Source organism: Dermacentor andersoni, chromosome 2 (genome assembly GCF_023375885.2).
Source record: "Dermacentor andersoni chromosome 2, qqDerAnde1_hic_scaffold, whole genome shotgun sequence".
In the NCBI taxonomy this organism is placed as follows: domain Eukaryota; kingdom Metazoa; phylum Arthropoda; class Arachnida; order Ixodida; family Ixodidae; genus Dermacentor; species Dermacentor andersoni.
In genome coordinates, this window is record NC_092815.1 from 103,995,671 (window position 1) to 104,018,626 (window position 22,956).

Here is a 22,956-nt window from a genome sequence, read left to right on the forward strand (position 1 = left end):
TGGTGTATCAAATCTCGCTCAAATGTGAACGAGGAAATGTGGACCAAACAGGGCGCTGAGTAAAGGAACGCGGAGGGGAGCACGCGTTGTCAATTCGGAAAAGAGAAGGAGCACACTTTCCCGCTCATTGCATAGCATGTAAAGGATGTAAGGCATTGTTCAACAACATTAATATTCTAGGCAGGAGCAAGAACGAAATAGCCCGTGAGCTTTTAGAAGCTTCTTGCATCAAGGAAAAAGGGCGATGACTGCGTAAGGGACACTTCTGCTACCTTGCATTATGCGGAAAACAGTTTTCTGCGCAGCTTTTGTTGACATGAGCCAGACTCGATTTGCACCGCCCCCCACCTGCTCCCACCCCCATTCTTTTTTTCTCAAGTGTGAACACTATATACGTGTGCAACTTCGAAACGAATAAAACCAGTTGATAGTTTTCATTCTTTTCGTCTACTCCCTCCCCCTCCCCCTGTGTTCGTCCTTTTATACGCCAATTCTTCCTAACATAGCCATGGTAGAGGTTCATTATAATCATCTTAGCTCGAGCCATGTGTTGAGGCCGAAGCAACTGCAACAACTCCCGATTAAGTTTGCTCTGCCTTGCAGTCAGACGGCAAGCTTTCCAGCAATGCAGTAAAGGGGAATTACAAGATGACCCCAAATTGCAGCACAACCATTTTGTTTTGTTCCGATAGCCTGCAGGTCAAGTGCACTGATCTTCCTCACTGCATTCCTTCGCTATCGTCACATAATTATAGGTTTGGAGAACAATTTGTTTCCTTACATTTTTCTGTCCATCCTGGAGGGCACAGGGTTGCGTAATTGAGCAGCATTTGACCTCCATTGTCAAGGTATACCTTGGTCTCGTGTTTAAACAATTTGAGAGGACACGTATGTTTGCTCTGTCGTCGTCGGCGGCGGTTTTGTCCACTTATGTCGTTTTGCGGCTCTCAGGTTGCTTCGTTTCAATTTTATTTCGCCGTCACTTTATTGCTTTTAAGCGACTCTTTCCTCGGATTATGTCCATCGTTCTTCTATTCAGCTATGAAGATGGGATATTCGCACTACATGGCAGTCTGTCACGCAAAGGACATGACGTTAGCTTCTGTTGTTCCAGAAGCGTTTAATGCCTATATAGCTCTCCTATTAGTGTCCAACTGAGATCAATGCATGGCGCACGTGAATTAGTGACGCACGTGTAAGAAAGTTGGCTGAGCGCGCGACTTCTCGGACAGTCTGTCGCTTGTCACAACACCTATGTGTAACAAAAGGCCTGCTCGGGTTCATGGCGTACCTACGGAGGCACACAGCCAATTCAACACCATGATTTGGGAGAACCAGCTTCGTTGCAATAGACGTAGTCATACAAGGGGACACCTTGAACTTAACAATTATGGGGTTTTACATGCCAAAACCACTTTCTGATTACGAGGCACGCCGTAGTGGGGGGGCTCCGGAAATTTCGACCACCCGGGGTTCTCTAACGTGCACCTAAATCTAAGTAAACGGGTGTTTTCGCATTTTGTGCCCATCGATATGCGGCCGCCATAGCCGGGATTCGATCCCGCGAGCTCGTGCCTAGCAGCCCATCACCATAGCCGCTAAGCAACCACGGCGGGTCACCTTGATCTTGATTATGACAAGTGAGGTCCCCACGACTACGGCACATGCAGGCCCGGCGAAGTCAGTTTGCATGGCTACCCATATGCTTCGTTCAACAACCGTGTCATCTGTTGTATGGCCACCGTTGAATGACCGGTCTTCTGCGGAATTTTCTCAATTTCGAGACGTACTTCTGTATTGTAGAAGGCGCTTCGGGAGTGTCGACGGCCTTGCTCGTGTTGACAGTCCTAACGGAAGGCGCGTTCTTGACGTACAACTTCTGAATGCGATGTCAAAGCAGCCATATAAATAATGACTCTGGACTGAACAGAGGTGTCGGACGTCCGCTCTGAGGCCGTCCACTGTGACGTCTTGCGGGCCTTCTCGCTATACCTCGTAAGAAAGCTTCGTCCGGAATCCCTACCAACCAATATATCACGATAAAGAAATTTTATACCTTTATGGTTGCTCACTCATCTCATGGCCAACACCCTTACTCTATGCAAGCAAAAAATAAAAACAAGGAAATCACTGTACCCGGCAGCGAGCAGCTCAAGCTACACCAAGGATCAGAGCAGCCGTAGTTGTAAAACTACGCATTAATTCTGACCAGCCGTATGCGCATCCGAATATCTTTACAGGAGAGTTTGACTGCAATAGCTACTAAGCGTTTATTTCACGCATCTTTCGTGTCGTCACGAAGCTCTCATCACGTCTACTCGCCATCAAAAGTTGACAACGAGGAAAGCTTAATCTGTGCCCATCATAAGATGTTAGCCGCAGGGAAAATAAAAAAAAAGAACACCCGTACGGGCGCAACAATTTCTTACCATGTCGACACCATTTTGATCATAGTGTACTACACTTTCTCGCTGACTCCAAAGCAAGAAGCTAAAGCGGTGGTTACGGCCACAGGCTCGAACAAATGTGCATGCCCGCGTTCTCATTATAAACCGGTTGGCCCGGTACTAATTAGCTGCGTTGGCGCGTGCGCGCGGCAACGCCTACACGCTGGTTTTGCATGCGAACTCTTTTATTTCTGGAAATCCGGCCCGCGGCAGACGGCCTCCGCAAAAAAGGGAAGTCGCCTTTTAAAGCTTGTTTTTCTTCTTCTGCTGCTGTTCCTGAGAGGACCCCCACCATTTGCCCTCTGGAATTCAGGAAACGCCTGTGCGACGGCGTGATCAGTATAGGCAAAAGGCGAGGAGGCGCGTCTCGAAAGCGCTGGCCGACACTGTGTACGCGCCACGAGAAGGAAGACCGCGGGTGAGGCCGTTCTATATTTCGAGCCTCAGTGGCTGAAAGAGAAGAGACAGAGACGCCCACGTAGCGGCGGTATAATGGCAAAAGAAAAATGCCGACGGCAGTGAATTAGCCGTGCGTATCTCTTGCAAGTTATTCGCGCAACGCTCTAGGGAAAGTGGCTACGGCGCCGTCATGCGTTAGAATAGGTGCCTTTTTTTAAACAAGGGAAGTATATAAACAGGTTACTCTGGAGTTAGGGCTAAGTTTGGCTGTGTGGTCTGAAATTTTTTTTATTCACTCGTTTATTTCTTTGTTTTTTATTTTTCATTGGAGGAACGCTGCAGATTGACAACTTTTAATAAAGAAGGTTATCGTTGTCAAAAGCGCGCCATGACTATGTACATGGCCTGCCCGATATTAAAGTAGTAAAGCGCCAAGTTGGGATAGTTGGTAGATGTTCACATAAGAAAGAAAAAAGGGGGGAGGGTCTTATTGCGATAAAAACACACGGGCACCAGAAGTAAAGCGGACAGGCATCCTGTCCACTTCTACTTCTGTTGCCCGTGTGTTTTTAGCGCAATAACACCACCCCCCCCCCCTTTTTTTTTTACTTTATGAACATCCCCCAAGTAGAAGTGGACAGGCGTCCTGCCCACTTCTACTTGTGTTGTCCGTGTATTTTTAGCGCAATACTCCCCTTTTTACTAGATGATGTAAGTTCGCGATGTAAGATATCAAAATGTAAATCTGAAAAAGAAATTGCGTGGTGGAATACACTGAAAGAGAAGGAACAATAAGTGCATATATGACCCAGGGGAAAACACGTTACTTCTTAAAGTTGTGACAAGATTTGACAGAGCGATTATATTCAAATGTATGGCAGTTGTTGATGCAGTTGATTCACCTTTAGTGATTACCTATGGTTAAGCGCTTGTATGGGGTGGTGACCCCTTCAGTATTAACTTCTTGCCTCAAGAACTGAAGCTTCTATAAAGAAGAAATTATATTTAGACTCATGCTCACCTCTGACGATAAGCCTGGGGTTCGTTATGGCAGGATATGCGTATAAAAAAGTCAGTGTTGTAGGAGAACTTAACTCGCTTAAAGCGAAACTTATCGTGATCGGTTAGAAAGAAACCAGAATGGTACTGTTGATAGGTGTTTGTTTTGGGAAAGGGTTTATTCTCTTAGCTTTGTGATTCATGAGCTCCGTTAGAGGGTGGTTAACATTAGAGGGTGGCTTTGTGATTCACGTGCTCCGTTAGAGGGTGGTTAATTGATTTGTGCAGTATGGACAAGTTGGTGTCCGTGAATGCTTCTCTATATCTTTAGACTACGTCATGTGACTTCGAGCAATCTACTTTACCCAGAATTGATTTTGGTGTGTGCAATTTGTTCTGTGTTACCAAATAAATACGTTAGGTTCAGCTTTTACTTCTGCAATAGCAAAGTGGTCACCCTTATTGCCAGAGGAGGATTCGCAACCCATAAACTAGTTTGATCCGTGATGCCTTGATTTTGGCTATGTTTGCTCGGGTGACGGGTGTATTTTTTTTATTGCTATACGATTTACATCGCGTTCTGAAGGAATTAAATAACAAAACTCTTAATATTTTTCGAGAACACTTAATGACTATGCCAGGATGCTCCAAGTGCTCGAAATAGCGTCGAAATCATTGACGTCACAGTGATGTACCGGCGCTGATGATTCAGTGCGGAATCCTACCAAAAGTTTGTCCACATTTCAGTAATAATCCACCATATTCCACCAAATTAGTAGTTTTAAAGATGCAAGTCCCAGCTGATTTAGTGCTCATATCACTCTCCCTTCTGGCGTTTCTTGACAGCATTAGAAAAATTTGTGTCGCCGGACTCTTCAGCCAAATCATGATGGAGAAATAGACTCTTAATGCGTCATATTTCAGCTGCACTGTTTGCTGTTTTTGTCATCGTGCTGTATATTAATGCCTGAAATAAACACGCGCAGGGCGTTGGGTGATGCGTGTCCTCCTCTAATAGCTATATTCCAGGTGTTGTTATCGATATGGAGAAATTGGTTCCCTCTGATCTGCGACAGTGGCGTGAAAGTTGTGTGCTCGAAGTCGGTTATTTGTCAACACGCGCCAGTTAAGCCTTTACATGTTTTTCGCAGCGTCTAGCCACGGACAGAGGGCAGTGCTAAACGAAGTCTTCAAAAGGTTTAGCTTTATTCGGAAAGCTAACCGCGATATCTCGTGTTAACCGTTTTTCTGGGCTGATAGTGCAGTCTAACACACCGGTAAAAACCGCACGGTGGTACTGTACCACCGCGTGGCGGTTCGGGTTGTGTTTCCGGTTCCGGTACCGCTTCCTGTGGTACCTTGCGGTACCGCACCGTGGCAACGTTACGTGAGCTTGCTCGCATTCTTCGCTCGTGACGACTAGCGTTTGGAGACGCTGTCGTTTCGGCAGATTGCGCCTCTGCGACCAGGGGCGCGATCGCAGACGTTCCACGGGGTTCGGAGCTGGTCCTTGAACTGGCGCTCAATGTACCGGTTAGCTGCCGCGCACGGGTGGTAAGGGGGGTGCCACGCATGAGACATACTGCCGCGAATAACCACCTCCCAAAGGCACGCTAAACGCATTCTTGGATTGCAACCGGGGTTGGTCCTTCATAATTTTGTTTCTCAGTCTCGGCTGCATCCGCCTATCGCCAGTGGAGCCAGTACACCCTCTCTCTCAATTGATGTGCACGCTGTGCTTCAGAGCACCGATCGCAGTGTAGGCTAATCCATCATTTATCACCAGTGCCTCTGACAGATTCCAAAAAGGATTGACAAAGCACTAAGCATACTTGCAAACTGTTCTGTATACGCAGCGTAAACATGTGTAACTAACATACTGAAAAAACATTGTCATTTGCCGCAGCGAGAAGCTTTTCGACCTGATGCTGAAGTAAGCACCGTATATAGGGCACGTGTTCAGACATTTCCGGCGTTAACACAATCTTAACATTCCTGCGAACAATGAAGATATATACGAATTATCACATATCCTTATATGGCGTTGAATGTATACAAGCACGTGGAGGCGATGTACAATTGATGCGCCTGAGGCAATAACTAATTCTGTGATGGCGGAATCATATGTGTGTCTACAAAAAAATTCACTTGCATACGGGAAAACCCAGGCAAAGGAATCGCGACTTCATGCGTACTGTCGATGAAGTTCCCCTAGGAAGAACCGAGTATAGAACCGTTCCAAAAATGGAAACAGTGCGACGGGAGTGTCGAGCGGCGTTCGTGTTTAGAAAACGTTTGTTCAAACAAAAGACGACGCTATCATTCTGAGTCACGATGACAGCACGATACCACCACGACGACAACATATACAAGGAACTGAGCACTATATGCACGGCACGTGAGTGCACATGATCTTGCTAACATACTGCTACTTGGATCAATAGAATACAAGCAGTTATGCATACACGAGTTATCGCGGCTTTCACAATTTGCGCGGCGCACTAACCGCCACTGGAGCCAGTTGATACAGGTCTCCGTTTACGCTATGTTTCAGAACGCAGGCCGCAGTGCAGGCTAATACATCGTTTATGACAATGTACCTTTCGCAGTTTCGTATAAGGGCCGACAAAGCACAGATAGCAGTTGCAAAACCGTCCTCTTCGAATCTCGATGGTGCACGATAAGAGTCCGCGGAGGAAAAGCGCCGACTTTGTCAGCGCTCCAACAAAGGATGAGATGGATTTACCTTGACGCTTACTCCGCTCACACCAGTGTACGCATCACGGTGTGGTATGCGCGCATCGGCTCAGCAGGGACGCTATAATGTGTGAGCGCACAGCCCATATGCCAGCAGCGGAAGCCACAAAGCTGCCCTGGTTCCGGCAGAGCCAATTGAGCGTAGGACGCGTGGACCGAGCGTTTGCGCCTATTCCGTGACAACACGACAAAGCCGACGGCGCAAACCTGCTTCCAGCGTCTTTGTAATTGCTATCGCCATAAAAACAAAAAACAAAAATATCACCCTTCGCAGATGTATGCCAACGCAAGCAACTGATACATTAAGGTCACCGAAGCTTCTCAATATCTCAGACTTGATAAGAAAAGTTTCGCTGTATTCCTTCACTATATAACCGAGCATTTGTTATATCCGACGAACTTTTCTGCATGCTGAGCCGGGTCTACCTACGCCAGCGGTACTAGCAACATAGCCTGCGTTGCTGGTTGTTAGTGAGCAAAGAAAGGTTCGCTTTTGAATCTGAATTAACCTGGATAGAGAGAGAGAGGGAGAGGGAGAGAGAGGACAGTCGTCCGGAACATCGAGCCAACGAGTGCGGAGCATCTGAACTGCAGGGAAAGGTCTGCACAGCGCTCTCTGACAGTGGTGGCTGCGAAGAGTCCGATGCGTTACCGGCACTGGCCGCGAACCGATCCATAATGGTCAGGGTCATTCCGAGCGTGCTCCGCGTGCGGAGGAGGCCGAGACACCCGCTCGAAAAAAATGATTGTTCGAGGCGGCGGTTGCGCATGCCGGCCACGCGGGCTTTTCCTTCCCTTTCCTCGATCGCTCACCGCCGCAACGCAGTAGAGGTGGTGCAATGAATCGCGGCCTGCCGCTAGCGAGGTTTTCCAAAACCAAACCTCCCCTTCCTCCCTGTCGGCCCCGTTTTGGCCGTATCGTGTAATTTTCACTAGTGGCGGGGGGACGGAGGGAGGCGTTTAGAAGAGGAAACGGGGGCCTCTTTGGCTGCAGGAACATCGGAAGAGATTCATTCCCATTGAGTCGTCGTTGCCCGCTCGGACTTGTCGTCTGACGGCCGAGCGCCACTCCTATTTCACTCTCTCTCCCTCTATCTAATGGGGGCGTAAACCGACAATGAATAAAGCTGTGGGCGTTGCGGAACTTTCGAAAAACTGAACGACGAGGTGGTTAGGGAAGGGTTGTTTATTAGCGCGCGGGGCGGAATGTGCGGTATCATCCACTAGTTATACGAATCTCCAGAGTCCCTCAATGGTTTATATAATACTGTAAGCTGAGTGTCTCGGCTGTTCTGATTAGTGTTGAGTTCAGAACTAGGACCGGTATCTACGTGCCTCTTTCTTTTTTGCTTGATGTATTGTTGAAGTTACAGGCGTTATGAACAAAGATAGGTCGTGGCCGGCGAACGCACTATCAAAGTTAAATTAAGTAGCTAAATCGTTGAATGCTCATTTCATATATTAGGCCTTAAGATGGAGCGAAATAAAGTTTGATGCAACTTGCATCATTGCCTTTTTTTTCTTGTCTGCCTTCCCATTTTGTTTTCTCTCAGTTTAAGCTTAAGGCAAGTCTTTACGAAAGAGAAGTTGGGGTTTGCATACCACATTAGAGATTCAGGCTCTTGCGGAGAGCGCCGCGATGCTTTATCTTCCTAGTCAACGTCAGTGGTGACATGGTTTGCGAAATTCGAAGATGATCTGTGCTTCTTTGTTTGGCAGTGCGGTATATTGTCGTCATTCTCTAGTGTCCTTGACATTATGTTCATTTTTCAGTTTTAATAGCTGAGCTGCCCAGTCCATGCCTAAAAAGGATAAAATTTGTTATCATTCTCGGAGACTTGTTAGGACACCACCGATGTACCTGTCTCCCGGTGCAAGTTCAGTGAGCTTTCATCAATTGCCGTTTTTCTTCTCGACCGGTTCCCCCATTGATCTGCTGTGTTGCTGAATTGTATTAAAAGGCTAGGAAGCCTTGTCAAGCTTTGTAGCATTCTTACTTGTGCCCAGACTCTCTGAAGTGGAAGATAGATAGATAGATAGATATAGATAGGTATAGATATAGATAGGTATAGATAGATATGTATAGATATATATATAGATGTAGGTAGGTGTAGATGCAGATATTTAGATAGATGTCGATAGATAAGTAGATGTGGATGGATGGATGTATATAGACACACACACACATGGATGGATGGATCTTGTCTGGGTAAAGCTCAACCCACTTGTTTTCATGTGGGCGTTATCTGCTGTCATGTGGTACCATGATGCTCAGCATATATCGAGGGGCGCGACTTCGTTGCGAGGCAGTTCCTGACAAAGTGGCGGCACAGTCTCGCTACAGTTCGTACGGGAGTTCTCACTGTGCTCAGACTCAACATATGCGTTTCGCTTTGCTTTTACCCTCACGACCACACTAAAAAAAAATCTTTTTGCACGATGCTTTTATTTTATTCTATGTTTTGTGTTCTGCGTACGTCTGCACTCGGCAACACGGTAGCAATGTAACATTTCTTCCTTTCAACCGACATCCTGCACTTGTAGGCTTTCGAAACGTGTGTTCTGTCCCAACTGTACACTCGTCACAGCCTTGAATTCTTTTTTCTTACCGTCAAGCATATCATACCGCCTGACGGAGAAAACCCTCTGACACCCTTTTCGCTACAGCTAGACCGCGTCCAACTCTGGCAGCAGCAGGGCTTAATTCACCGCCTCGTATGCAATGCGGTGGTCTGCTAGACTACTACTATACGGGACCCGTCGAGCGCCGCACCCAGTAACGCGCGCTACAGGGGGAAAATGCAGTAGTGTCATGCAGCCTTCCGTGCAGCGGCACATATTGATTTTGGCCGCGTTCACGCGTGCAACCTCGTCGTATACGCGCGCCGTCCGACGCACGCGGGCAACGATCTGGCGCTGCGTGCTCGCATGCGACTGGGTCATTCCGCCGCCGGTTCGGGTTCGGCGGTCGGATCGACCTCGCGGGTCCTCCTCGGTCCATCGACGTTGGCGGTGCGTCCATTTCTACATGGCCTTCCGGCGCTACCACTGCCGCGGCCACAATGGGTCGTGCGAGCGGCATCTTCTGCGGCCTGAGCGGCGAAGAAAGAGAGCGAGAGAGGGCGGGAAGGGAACATAACCGTCGAATGCGTGCCGCCACCACCGCCGCCGAGAATGGACGGAATCGCTCGCGCACCGTTCGTATAGCTGGAATTCCATTTGTGCTCCGTGCGCTGCCGTGTCCGCGTGCTATCTGTATGTGTGTGTGTGTGTGTGTGTGAGCTCGCGCCACGGGTACGGCGTGTACATACATCGGTATGGGGCCACGTCTGCCCCGGCATCGTGCTCGAGAGTGAAGCGAAGGAAGGAGGATGGGTAGTGTTGTACGAAGTACAAAACGCGTAATGCTCGTCGTATATTGGTGTAGTGAAGCGTGCCAGCGGCCCCCGGGGTTCCGTACGTCTCCTCGCGCGGCCGCGAAGGCCGAGATGAAAGGGGGGGGGGGGGGGGTTAGGGTATTGTGTAACGTTTCGTCGACGGAAATGTGCGCGGCCTTTTCCGTGTCTCCCTTTCCCTTACGCCGCTTGTGCTTACTTGAAGTGGCGCACCGCGCTCGAGATGCTTCCGCGCACAAAAGCAGAGTTTGACACGAAGTCGAATGAAGGGCACTCACTGGGTATTGAATGTCCTCGAGGTGTTTACGAGATATGTTCACTTTGTCGAGTTAAGGAAAGGCGCTGACTCGTGTTGACTACTCGAGCAGGAGCGAGGCAAATCTGCATGAAAGGCGAAAGGGTTACTACATGGGCCAGTTTCAAACGAGGTCACTGTTATCAGGGGAAAAAAAGCGTTCTTTTTTAAGGATGGAAATAAGCCACAAAAATAACCCCATGCAGTCATCATCATCATCATCGTCATCAGCCAATTTATGTCCACTGCAGGACGAAGCCCTCTCCCTGCGATCTTTAGTTAGCCCTGTCCTGCGCCAAGCGATTCCAATTAGCGCCTGTGAATTTCCTAATTGCATCTATCGCTCCACCTAGTCTTTGCCGTACTGGACTGCGCTTCCATTCTCTTGGCACCCATTCTGCAACCCTATTGATCCACCGGTTATCTAACCTACCCATTACGTGACCTGCCCAGATCCACTTTTTTCTATTAATGTCAATTCGAATATCGGCTATTCCCGTTTGCTCTCTGATCCACACCGCTCTCTTTCTGTCTTTTAGCGTTATGCCCATCATTCTTCGTTCCATCGCTCTTTGCGCGGTTCTTAACTTGTTCTCCAACTTCTCTGTCAGTCTCGAAGTTTCTGCTCCATATGTTAGCACCGATAAATTGCACTGATTGTACACCTTCATTTTCAATAATAATGGTAAGCTTCCAGTCAGGGGGAGCTTTATTATATCAATGTAAATTAATTTTGACTAACGGATAAATTTATGATAAACCTAACATAAATTTAAGATAAGAAAGGAAACGAAAGTGCAAGGAAATACAACTTGCGGCCATGGTCGTGCGGGGCGCTGGCTAAAACTCCCAATTGCGAGTTTAATACGCGTGTACAAAGATTAAGGAAAGTAGGCTCAGCCTTAGTTCAATTAGTGCAACAACGCGCGCGTTATGCGATAGATATCAGTTTAGCGCCCGTCGGCAAATGGTATTTTCTTCTGCTTTCGTTTCCCCTCTCTTTATGTAAAAATGTGAACCCGATATCAAAGTTAACCTTCATTTATTTATTGAGTACGCGATGTGCTCGAGGACATGATTTCGAATCCGCCATAAACATCAGAATTCTCATTTCATCTGTCCAGGCGCTTAACTTCGTATTCGCCAAGTTCCTTGTCACCTATCTAGCACACTTGTTCCGTGGTGTCAGCTTGCAGTCTGAGATAGGAGATGAATCCACACGCTGTGCTAACCGCCTTTCAGGCAAACAGTGACTCCGTGATCGCCAGCTTCTTGAATGTCTCCAAATACTGTTTTTTTTGGGGGGGGGGGGAGGGGGGGGGTGAGACACCAGTTTGCGGCCAATTATCGGCTGAGACAGAGAGAAAGAAGCGCCGTTAGTGGTCAGGCGCCGTTAAGGCGATCCAGTTTTTCCCAGCGCTTGGAGGCCACGATGAGAGAGAACCCTGATAGGCCAATTATGGCCATTGTCTAGTAGCTTCAAGTGGAAGTCAACAGCCAAGTTTTCTGTGCACGGCGTCATTACGTGCCACTCCTAAGTAATGGATTTGCTTGCTCGCATGACGCTTGCGCGATGCAAGCGTGGCTGTCCGTGGACGACTGCGGCCGTGTAGTCCTCAGTGTGGCGTCCCTATAGTTAAGGCTGCTACGCGCCATCTATGGGCAACGCCACTGTGTGGGATACTAACAAGAAGCAGCCACACAGGATGTTAAAAACTCGCTAAAAGCTGTTATTGTGGAAGCACTGCCCAACATCAAGCGCTGTGGGATCCGATCATGCAGCCGTTATCCAAGTCGAATTCAGACGATTATTGAAGCTGAGGTTGATTTTATTTAACAGCCTTGAAAACAGCGGCAAAAAAAAAAAATCGATGAAGGCTGTTTTTTGACTGAAACATTGTTGCTAGTTTTGAAGTCATCATTATCTCCTTAAATAGTTCGCGCACCTGGTATCTTACTAACACATAAAAAAAGTAAATTTCCGCTTTGCTTTCTTTGGCTTGATTGTCTGTTGGTTCCCTAGCACATTAGCTTCTTTTCTTTCACCCAGTAGAATTCGCCAGTCAATAAACGTTCGTGGTAGTGTTTTGTACACTGTCGCTATTTTCGCGCAAGCACGCAAGATCCTCCACGGCTTGCGTGGGAAGCTCCCAACCCCATATCAACTAAGTGGCGTTCTGTTCTTTTTTCTTTTTTTTTTTTTTAAGAAACATAAGCAAATGACAAGCAACAGCCTCCAAAGTGCCACCGGTATTACGGTGCCGCGCTTCGATGCTCTTCAGGAACGCTGGAATAGAAAACCTGTGGTAAAAGAAAGCCTCGCGTTCAAAAGAACAAAGCAAAAAAAAAAAAAGAGAAAAGGAAACCCGCGGAGGGACGAGGTTTAGCGTGGCAGAAAAACCAGGCCTCTCAGGCTTGTGGGCTTCCGTCAGTGAAACTTGCAAAACTCTGAAATAGCTTTCCGTCGCGAATTTTAGCCGAGAGAAATGTACAGCTGCGGGAGCAGTGTGACCCTGGCGCGGCACCAATGTGTACCACTTGTGAACTTGCCCAAACATGCGACCCACCCGGGAGCCCTTGCTCAGTCTAGCCTCCGCTGTGACTCTACGGCAGTGGAGCCAAGATGTCTAATTCCAAAGCCTTACTGCACTTCCTGCAGGATGCAGGGTTGCATTCATTTTTATTATTTCTCTTTTCACCCTTACCTAAGAGACACAAAAACAATATACTAAATCAATTTAGAAGCGTTCTTTGAAAACTCTGTTGTCGCTAGTTTGGAACTTAATAGTTTGATTATTAGAAGAGAAAATGAGGGTCACTTTCGGATTTTTCATTTCGCGCTGAAGGCTCATCGCCGGTACGTCATTGTGACGTCACGAATTTCAAGGTATTCTTTTCGCATTTAAGTCACATTAGCTCAGCAAAAGTTCCCAAAACTTGCCACGTTCAATCTGTGGCTCCTTTGGAACACAATTTAGTCTATTTTTACCGCTAAAGAATTAGCTAGACAGTAGAACACGCTGTCAAAATCTATACTGTCTCAGCGTGCTGGCGCGGGTACTTCCACGGAGGCTTGGTAACAGTATTTTGTTATTGCGCTTTTTCTGGCTTACCAAGCATGTTATCGTGGTAAGAGTGGTCTGTTTGATATTGTAGAAAGGTAAATTACGGATACAGAAGAAATCATTTTGATCTTCAGTGACCATTAAGGGTTGCCCTCCTGGAAATAATCGAAAAAAAGAAATGATATATTGCTCAACAAAGGAAACGTGGTAATCTGCGTGAGCTCGTTTCCGTTCACTCACAACCAGCATACAGTGATGAGTACGGGCGTTGGTGAGCGGGTAACGTGCTTTTGGCCATCTCCAGAAGTCGATATATGCTCCAGCGCAGCCGAAACTTGGCGGTAGAAGAACACTCAGGTACTCACGTTTCATTTGTTGAGCACTACTATATACGCACTTTAGGAATTTTGCCAACTGACACGGTTCGCGTGCACACCAGCTGGTGATTTTGGTGCTTGTGCGGAACAAATACGAGCAAGAAAAGTGTGCAAAGTTAAAACGATCGGTATCCCTCTCTAGTTCCTCCTTCTCGTCTTCCAAATCTTTTATTTCCTGGGAGGCGGTGCTCGACATATAGACGCCCCTCCAATCTGCAGCAGACGAGAAAAAAAAAAAATGCTTCTGTCTGATGGAGCAAGTGCCTTTTCTCAAGTTCATTCCATTGAATCTACTAGAGCACTCATGGTTGAAATGACGCCATACAGGGGTGCCTAACTGATAAGACTAAATTGTTTCCCACAAGAATTGCTACAGACCCGCCGTGGTTGCTCAGTGGCTATGGTGTTGGGCTGCTGAGCACGAGGTCGCGGGATCGAATCCCGGCCACGGCGGCCGCATTTCGATGGGGGCGAAATGCGAAAACACCCGTGTGCTTAGATTTAGGTGCACGTTAAAGAACCCTAGGTGGTCGAAATTTCCGGAGTCCTCCACTACGGCGTGCCTCATAATCAGAAAGTGGTTTTGGCACGTAAAACCCCATAACTTAATTTTTTTTTTTAGAATTGCTACAGGAAGATCCGGCGATATAGTTCTGTGGAAGCTGCGAGCGTGGCGGTTCAGACAGAAAGAGCATGATAGGTAGTACGTGGATTTCTCTAAACTTCGTCCGTGTGGTTTCAAGTGGCTTTGTTACTTCGCAAGTTTATCAATATCAACGAAATATTGCGTTACAAGTAATTCGCCATTATTGTCCACGTGCGCAGAAATCTAGCGCCGTCCGGCGTTTAGAGTAATATGATTTCTTCGAAATTGGTTAAGATTAAAGCCTATATAAACAGCGCCCCAAGAACGTTTGAAGTCGTGAGCACGAAGAATAAACACATGTTAGCAAATAGACAAACCGTATGTTCTGGCTATCATTCCCGTGGTGACCGAATGATCGCAGCGCCGCTGCTTGCTCCCTGTGGTAACTTTTTAGGAAACTCTCTGGGTGGGAGCATGACCTCCGAGATCGGGGAGGTAATCTCGGAAGCCATGGTGGGAATCGGCGAGGTTCGCTGAAGATCCTGATGTGTGCCGCGTCGCTGTAGCGTGCAGACGTCTACGTAGACGACTGCTGCACGCGTTGCCTTGAGCGCGTGACCCCTGTGCCCCGTATTGGTGTCGAGGTCCTTCTCAGAGGCTGCGGCTCTTCTCCCCGGCGAGCAGGTTCGTCTCCTTTGTTCGGAATCGCGGGCTCCGTCGCGTCTCTGATTGACACGTCCTTCGTCGCGGCGCCGTTCTACGTCACGGCGGCAAACCGGACGACTTTCTGCTGGACCGCTCGAACTGAACTTGTTTTCGTTCTCAGTTAAACTGAGCGCAAGACGTGCGCGCGACGTCGGTGTCGGTATGCGGATCTGCCAGTAACGGGCATGCTTTTGCGCATGCGCGGATAGGCTAACCATAACCCATCCCCCCCCCCCCCTCCTCTTTGACAAGCGCGCACCACTGCCTGCTGTAGATGAGCAGCGCGGGTCGCATTCCCGTGGGGTTGTCAACCTGTAAGTCTGGCGTTAAGGCACGCGGACGTGTACTGCTTTCCAGTTTTTCTCTTTCGCGCGGAAACTGTTCGCTCGCCTGACAGACAGGTAGTTGTCGTTCTTGCGTAAACTTTCGCTTGCTGACGTACTTTTGTTTGACTCTTTCCGTTGCAGATGACACGATGGAAGGTGGGGCTGTCCTGACGGTGCGGGATGTGGCGGACGTCCTCAAAGGGAAGCACGTGATCCTGACAGGTGAGTTCCGGAATCTGCTGTGCCGACGCGCAGGCAGCTCGGAATTATTCTGTTACGTCACTTGTCTGGCGTCAAATGAAACGGCTACTGTGAGAATTTCCATGTGTACGCCATCGTCCGTGATGCCGCTATTCCTTCGCTGACTTTTTGCGCGGGTCTTCATGTAACGCCCACTGAACACTGCCATTTTCACAACGCTGCCACTTGCACATCCGATCGCTAGTAAAACTGATCTGGCCCGAATGTAGAAAATCTCTAGATTTATCTTTGTAGCCTCCTCACGCCGTTTACAGATAGTTTATATGTGCTGATAATAGCCTTATTGTCTTCCAGATTTTTTTCTGTGACAACTCTATATAATTATAGTAATACATTTTTTTTTATGCGACAGACTTCGCACCGACAGACATGAGAAATTTTTGGATGGGTAAGTAACGAAATTTTTTTAGATAACTATTTCATTACTTACCCAAGTGCACATGCTGCAATTGCAATATTCCAACCGATACGACTGAAAGCATGTCCGCTTAATAGGAGTTCCCAGAGTACCCTCTAGTTTGTGTCCCTTATTGCGTAAAGAGGGCTTTCCACAAAACTGAGGAGATCTCCAATTCATATCGCTGTTCTTTTTTCTTTTCTTTTTTGTTTATGGAAGGACGTTAGAAGAAACTAGTTAATCTGTGGATTAGTAACAAGTCAACATGTCTACAGTACTGACGCTCTACACTTTCTAGAATTGCAACATGTACTCCGAATAAAGGGAAATAGGGGAGACATAGCTGACTAAAAAAGGCTTTTTTATCGCGATCCCGTCCATCTATTCAAGATGTGTTACCAACAAGCCCAGATTGCGACCCTCGTGAATTTTTTTTGCAGCCCGTTGGCATCTGCTGAAATTTTTCGATGGGAACACGCATTCATTTTGTATAGAATCCATTATATCTATTAGGTCGTTAAAGTGTGACGATAAATTAATTTCGAGTAGTAAAGTAATCACTGAAAACCGTATTGTGATTCATTTGGGGGAAAGTGTGACCACTCAACTCGCTGCGGTAGATTAGCGGCTGCGGCATTGGGATGCCGAGATCGAGGAGGTGGGTTCGCTCCCGGCCGCGTTTCGCTGAGAGTGAAACGCTAAAGCTGAAACCGCATGGCGCGTTTTTCGCTCGCGAAAAACGCGACACGCGGCAAACCCCCGCGTTGCCGCCAACGCGCGAGCCCCCGTACGAAAAAAAGGAGCGGCGCATTCGCATCGCGTTTTCCGAGTTGCCAGACAACTTAACTCCCGACGACATGAATTGTCTGTTTTATTGCATATATTATATGCCCTTAAACTTACAGAACATTACATTAAAAACAGTCCGCGGATAATAAGACAGCGACATTTTTTCCAAAGTATATTTATCAAGCTTCATTTCAAGAAACAAGATTGTAGAATTGCGTGCGAAACTGCGACTATATACCTTCCGCATCGCGGTCGCACGTGTTTCCTTCGACGCGCGCGCCAGTTCTGCCGAGGAAAAAAAAAATGCGCAGAGCGCAAGGCCATCTGGTGGCAAAACCAAAACAACCAAAATGCCACGTGACCAAACACCACGTGACTTACCTGAACTCTTGTTGGCGGACGCGCCGCGCGACGCGTTTTTTCTACTTCGAGCAGCAGCACGCGGCGGCGTGGTTTGGGCGCGCGTCCGACCATCCGCGCGTCAATCGCGCCATGCGATTCCGCCTTAACACGCTCGTGTAATAACGTGATAGCGTTAAGGAGCTCGTGTCGCAGAAAAGCCGGTGTCGTCGGTGTCGGCGTCGGTGGCGTTGGCCGTGAGCGATAAATCCCGGAAGACACTTCATAAATAAAAAACAAGTTGCAAGATGGGCTGGGTGGTAATCGAACCAGGGTCTCCGGAGTGTGAGACGGAGACGCTACCACTGAGTCACGAGTTTTTTTTTTCTTTATAAAAAATGGATGATTCAAAGCGGGACAAAAGCGCCTCTAGTGAATGCGGTGTTGCCTTAAAAACGTGCCGTAGAAAGTTATACTGCAGTGTATATCGTAATTATGAGCATGTAAATTACAGAAGTCGCAGTTACACGAGTAGCGAAGTACGTTTCCGCTACATTTCTTCTGCGCTCTGCGCACACACAGAGCAACCTTGCGGCAAACACAGAAGACCCCCTCCTCCCAGTGTGCGGCGCTGCCCCGACACGTGGCGCGCCACTCGCCCGCTTCTCCCCTTCGGGCCGTGCGGGGACCGGTGCGAGGATGCCCCCATACTCTTGCGTTTAATAAGTTTTCTCGCTCTCTCCCCTTCCAACTTCCAGCGTGTGTCACTCGAACTCTCGTGTTTAGGAGACGCGGCTCGTCTTTCCGCTCACATCGCGATTCCTAGGTGCAGCGTCCGATGCATGACGCCTCTGCCGTGATCGCTGCGCCCTAGCGCGTCTGATGGGAAAGCGTCCCCTGCGATGTTTGCCGAGCTGCCTCCGAGGAGCCATGCGTCTGCGTGGTGCTCCCAAGCGAGATAGAGGACGATCCCATCGAGGCGTCAGCCGTATGATCGCGTCCGCCTTCAGGGCGCGTCGCGGCCCCGCTGTCCGTGCCGATCACGACGTTTGGCTCGCGTAGATCGTTTCTGCCTCCGAGACACCGAGCTCTTTGGTTCATTCCGCTTGCTCAGACGCATGTTTCGTTGCCGCGCCGAAAGCTGCGTTGCTCGGCGCTCACCGCTTAATTGGTGGGTGCAAAGTCCGATGCGGGGCACCTCATAAGTGATCGCTGCGCCGTAGCGCATTGTCTTGCACCCCTTGGCAGGTCGACGGGTGTTACACCCCTTGGCGGTGCGAACGGGGCGCGATAACGCTATCGCGTTCCACTCTTGAAGGCGAAGCTTAAGCGTCCTCCAATTTTTTTTTCGTTTAGGTGCACGTTAAAGAACCCTGGATGGTTAAAATAAATCCGGAGTTCCCCCCTACGGCTTGCGCCTCATTCGTATCGTGGTTTCGGCACGTAAAACTTCAGAATTTAGTTTTTTTTAAATGTTGCTGCCTATACTTAACGAAAAAGCGAAGGCCTAATTCGAAACTTTGAGACGTTTGTAACTTCACATCCGAACCTTGGCGCCGGTGCCTCAGTGTGGCGTCAGATTATTTTCTCGTATATGGACTGTTTTGGCGCAAATTCTTCGAAACGTGCTAAGCCGTGTCTACGGTTGCTTTAGAGTGCAGTGTAATTTTTCTTCAACTATAGGCAGCTAACTGGAAATCGATTAGATCCTGAAAAAAAAAAATGCGTGACTTCACGCAGATCTGGTGCTGGAACTTCAGGACGGCGTCGCCACTTGTTTTAAAGCGTTCGGTTTTCTCAACTCGTTGCTCTGTTTCGCGTCGTTGGCGTTCCGCAGCAGAGAGAGAGAAAGAAAGCAATAGAGAGAGCTTGGTACCTGATTGCGACGTGATTGTGAAGAGGAAGAGGCGCTATGTTTTGCAACCTTTAGAGAACAATGCTTTGCACCTTGCGGAAGGACAGGGGGACATAAAGAGGAAAGAAGAGACAGAGAGAAGGTCGAGGCTCTCACAGAGCCCATGGTTGTTAGCGGTAGGCAGGCGGCATATCTACAAGTTAGTCAACAGCCCCGTGTCTTCCAGGGACGTAAGGGGGTATCTGGAAGCGGAGCTGTGGTGCCGACCGGGGAACAGCAGCTGCGATGCCTTGACCGCGGGAAGGCCCAGGCGCCGAACCGACGTGCTGGAAGAAGCGTTCACCTTGGGGAAAGTGGGGCGGAAGCGAAGTAGATGCTCAATTGTCTCGGCCTAGCCGCATGCTGAGCAGGCCAGGCATGGAGCCAGGTCTTTGCCGAGATCTTGGCAGTGGCCAAAAGGGGTTTCTAGTGGGGAAATCTTTCATTCCTTATAAATGTAAAAAAGTTCCTTTATTATAATAGCACTAAATAACACACTCGCAGAAAGACATTGAGCATCGGCACATTAATTACTTCATGTTAAAATTATCTACAGTAATATTTTTAACCCCGGTACATGACCAGGGTAGTTGGAGAAGTATGGGAGAGGCCTTTGCCCTGCAGTGGGCGCAACCAGGCTGATGATGACGATGATCATGATGATGAATATTTTTTACAAAAACAACACAGGTACTTCAGCGATAATGATCACTTTGATGTATATGTCATGTGTTCATATCGCTGGCTCTTTGAGGAGCGTGGAAGCAGCGCAGTAGTTTAAAGCAAAACGCCTGGGAACGGGAATATCTAGCCCGCACCACAGCCTAACGCTTAAACATTCATGTTACACTCTTAGTTGGGCTGAGAGGTTTCTTGTTTTTTGTTAGTTTTTGTTTTGTTCTGTTCTGGGTTATGTTGCCGAAGGCTACGGTTTGCTTGTACACTGCGAATGCGCTGAAGGAAGGGGCGCCGAATGGAAGGGCCACGCGACAAGCAGCAAACGGGTGGCAAACTGCCGTATGCAAAGTTTGCTTTGCGCGTCATGTGCCTGTCACAAGGAGGCTGCTTGTGCTTCGGTCCGTCGTGCCCCAACATTTCCCCTTTCTCCTAGAATAAAACCATTTGTCGCGCGAAAGCAGTTTGGTCGCATATTTTCGCCTCCCCCTCCGCCACCTCCTCTCCTCTCTGTGCATCCGTTTAGTGAAAATTGTATAACTCTTGCTCAGTGCTCATCTGCACAAAACGGTTTGAGCCCCCGGTAACGAGATTGGTCTTAGCACTACGGATCCCATGGCTCCCTGGAGCGCGTTCATAAAGACAGGAAAAAAAGAAAAAAAGAAAAGGAAGCGCGCAAGCTGGATCCGAGCGTAAACGCTTTACGTGACTGGCCTGACGAAGGCCGCGTAATAAGGATGTGCCCTGCGCCGATGGTTCTGGCAGCTAGAATCGACCCGCGCCTGTAGCAAGCACGGTGACTTAGCGCTCGTCATTTCGTTAGTCCCGGAAGAAGCAAAAATGGGGAAAGAAAATAAGGAAAGCCCGGAAGGGACCTCGTTAAGACGACGTACCAACTTTGTTGTTGATATTTTCGTGCATAATGTCGTTTGACGTCATATTCGAATTATATACAGTATGTTTGATGCTAACGGTACGGCTTGCATGGGAAGAAATATTAGAGCCAGCCAGATATTTGCGCAGAAGATTTTGGAGAGAAGAAAAATTCGCGATTCCTTCCTTTTCACTCTAGCACTTCGTATATCATTTCTCAGACAAAATAAAAAAAAAAGAGGAACGAGGGAGGAAACAGCGAAAGTTAAATTCAATGCAGTTTCCCCGTAAAGTGAATCCTCTTGCTTGTTCTCTGAGCAAATAATTAAGAATCTAACGTCACTGGCGAATCCCGGCTACGGCGGCCCCATTTCAATGAGGGTGAAATGAGAAAACGCCTGTGTACTTAGATTTAGGTGCACGTTAAACAACCCCAGGAGGTCCAAATTTCCGGAGTAACCCACTACGGCGTACCTCATAATCAGATCGTGGTTTTGGCACGTAAAACTCCATAATTTAGTTAGTTAGTCACTGGCCGATAATATAACGTCATCTTCAGCAACACGCGTTGATCTCCTCTTAATGTCGCATTAAAAAACCAGATCGTTTATCTTTATATCCGACGTCGTTTGAAACGCTCGCGTCTTGAAATACGGTGTGACCGGTTCATTCAATTAGTAAACTTTGAGGTGTTAACGTTGTTTGCCACGAACTCTTCGTTCGCCTCCTGAATTACAAGCACGCCAGCTTTGTACAAAGTTGCATGTTTTGTTTCGCGCACTTCTGTGTTGATATCTATGGCTGCTTAAAGTTTATAGTGTGGCTTCATTACGCTCGATATCCGCAAAAATAGTGTTACCAAAATGCAGTTATGCTATCTTGCAGGGCCCATTAAGTTCTTCCCGCGTTGCGGCCGCGTAACGTCAAAAATGTGTGACGTCACGTCGAGCTTGCGTGGGAACTTCAGGGACGACGTCGCCACCTGTTTCAAAGCGTTCGCTTTTCTTAGATCGTTGCCCAGATTCGCGCCGTAGGCCAGAGATCTTGGCAGCGGCCAGAAGGTGTTTCCATTGGTGGGCGCTTTCATGTCCGAAAGTTTGAAAAATGTTCGTCTTACGCCACTAAAAGAGATACACTTGTAGGACAACATTCTGCGTCGAAGCATTAATTACTTAGGCGCGTACTGCGGAAATATTTTGACAAAAGCCGCATGGGTACCTTGATGGTGTTGGAAGGATATGGCTTGTGCTCACATCGCCCGTCCCTTCAGGAGCGTAGTCCCGTACAGAGATGTAGTAAACGAAGCCTCTGGCAATCCGTGATGTGGATGCGCACCAGTTTGTCAATGTCTTCCAAAACAGCGTGCGTTCCGTTAAGCGCTCTTGCGTTCCCCTCTATTCAATTCCTTTCTCATCACCCCCCACTCACGATCGGTCCATCCTGTTAACAACGTAGGTGCATGAAACGCTGGTCCAACGACTGACGATGCTTGTAAAGGGAAATAATTGGAATTAAATTGTTAGCGTTATCCCGGCTTTGGTTCATAAACCTGATTATTGAACTCGCGCTTCGCGATTGAAATGAATTGCAAGGAATGACGCTTTCTTCTAAAGTGCCCTCTACTGCATGACTTACTTCTCAAGCCGCGAAAGAAATCCTGCTAAATAAGTGTGATAGTAAGTCGCTTTGGTATGCGGGCGGCACCAGTCTCGCTCGCTCGCTCGCTCGTTGAATGCGTTGTCACGCGTTTCCTGCCGCCCGACGCAAAACCGTCGCGACGTTGCAGCAGGCGGGCCTGAGCGCTGGGCGCTAGCCGTCAGAACCAACTGCGTTCGTTCAGCGCCTGCCCCGTGGGCGAGTGTGTGTCGCCGGCAAAAACGTCGTCGTCACTCGTCCTCCGCCTCACCGTGTCTTTTTCTCCTCGCGCAGGGGGCCGAACATGCGAGGGATACCCGGTGCTGACGTTTCCGGACAGCGGTGCCTTTTGCAGCCTCTCCGATGAGGACTACAGGAGGCTGATGCAGTATCTGACAAGTGTTCCTTTGTAAGTTGCTTGTCTGCCCGATTCGGGAAGCAATTTGGGAGCCTCACTACACCGTGCATCGCTTTCCTTAACGTCTCTCTCTCTCTCTCTCTCTCTGTGTCTCTCGCTCTTTCTCTCTTTCGCTCTTTCGCTCTTTCACTCTCTTTGCCTTGTTGCGTCTCTCACGTTTGCATGCGTTCGCGAGGACGGGCACTTCGCTTCGTCTCTCTCCCACTGCCCTTTCCCACTTTTCTCCGTCCTGCTAACAGCGTTCATCGTTGCTGAACCTAGAGATTACGGCAGCCGATCGCGATGGGTTCCGACTGATCGGCGTTAACGCGCTGGCTAATCGCA

General features: G+C 48.4%; 1 protein-coding gene across 3 annotated transcripts in view; it reads left to right on the top strand.

The window, feature by feature from the left end:
- Positions 1-22,956, top strand: part of LOC126541509 (guanine nucleotide exchange factor DBS-like) — a 331,349-nt gene that overhangs the window by 236,817 nt on the left and 71,576 nt on the right. For all 3 annotated transcript variants that reach the window (XM_050188294.3, XM_050188296.3, XM_050188295.3), the window contains 2 exons: positions 15,493-15,573; positions 22,509-22,623. In XM_050188294.3, coding sequence (XP_050044251.1) covers positions 15,493-15,573; positions 22,509-22,623 — 196 coding nt within the window. The remainder of the gene's footprint in view (positions 1-15,492; positions 15,574-22,508; positions 22,624-22,956) is intronic.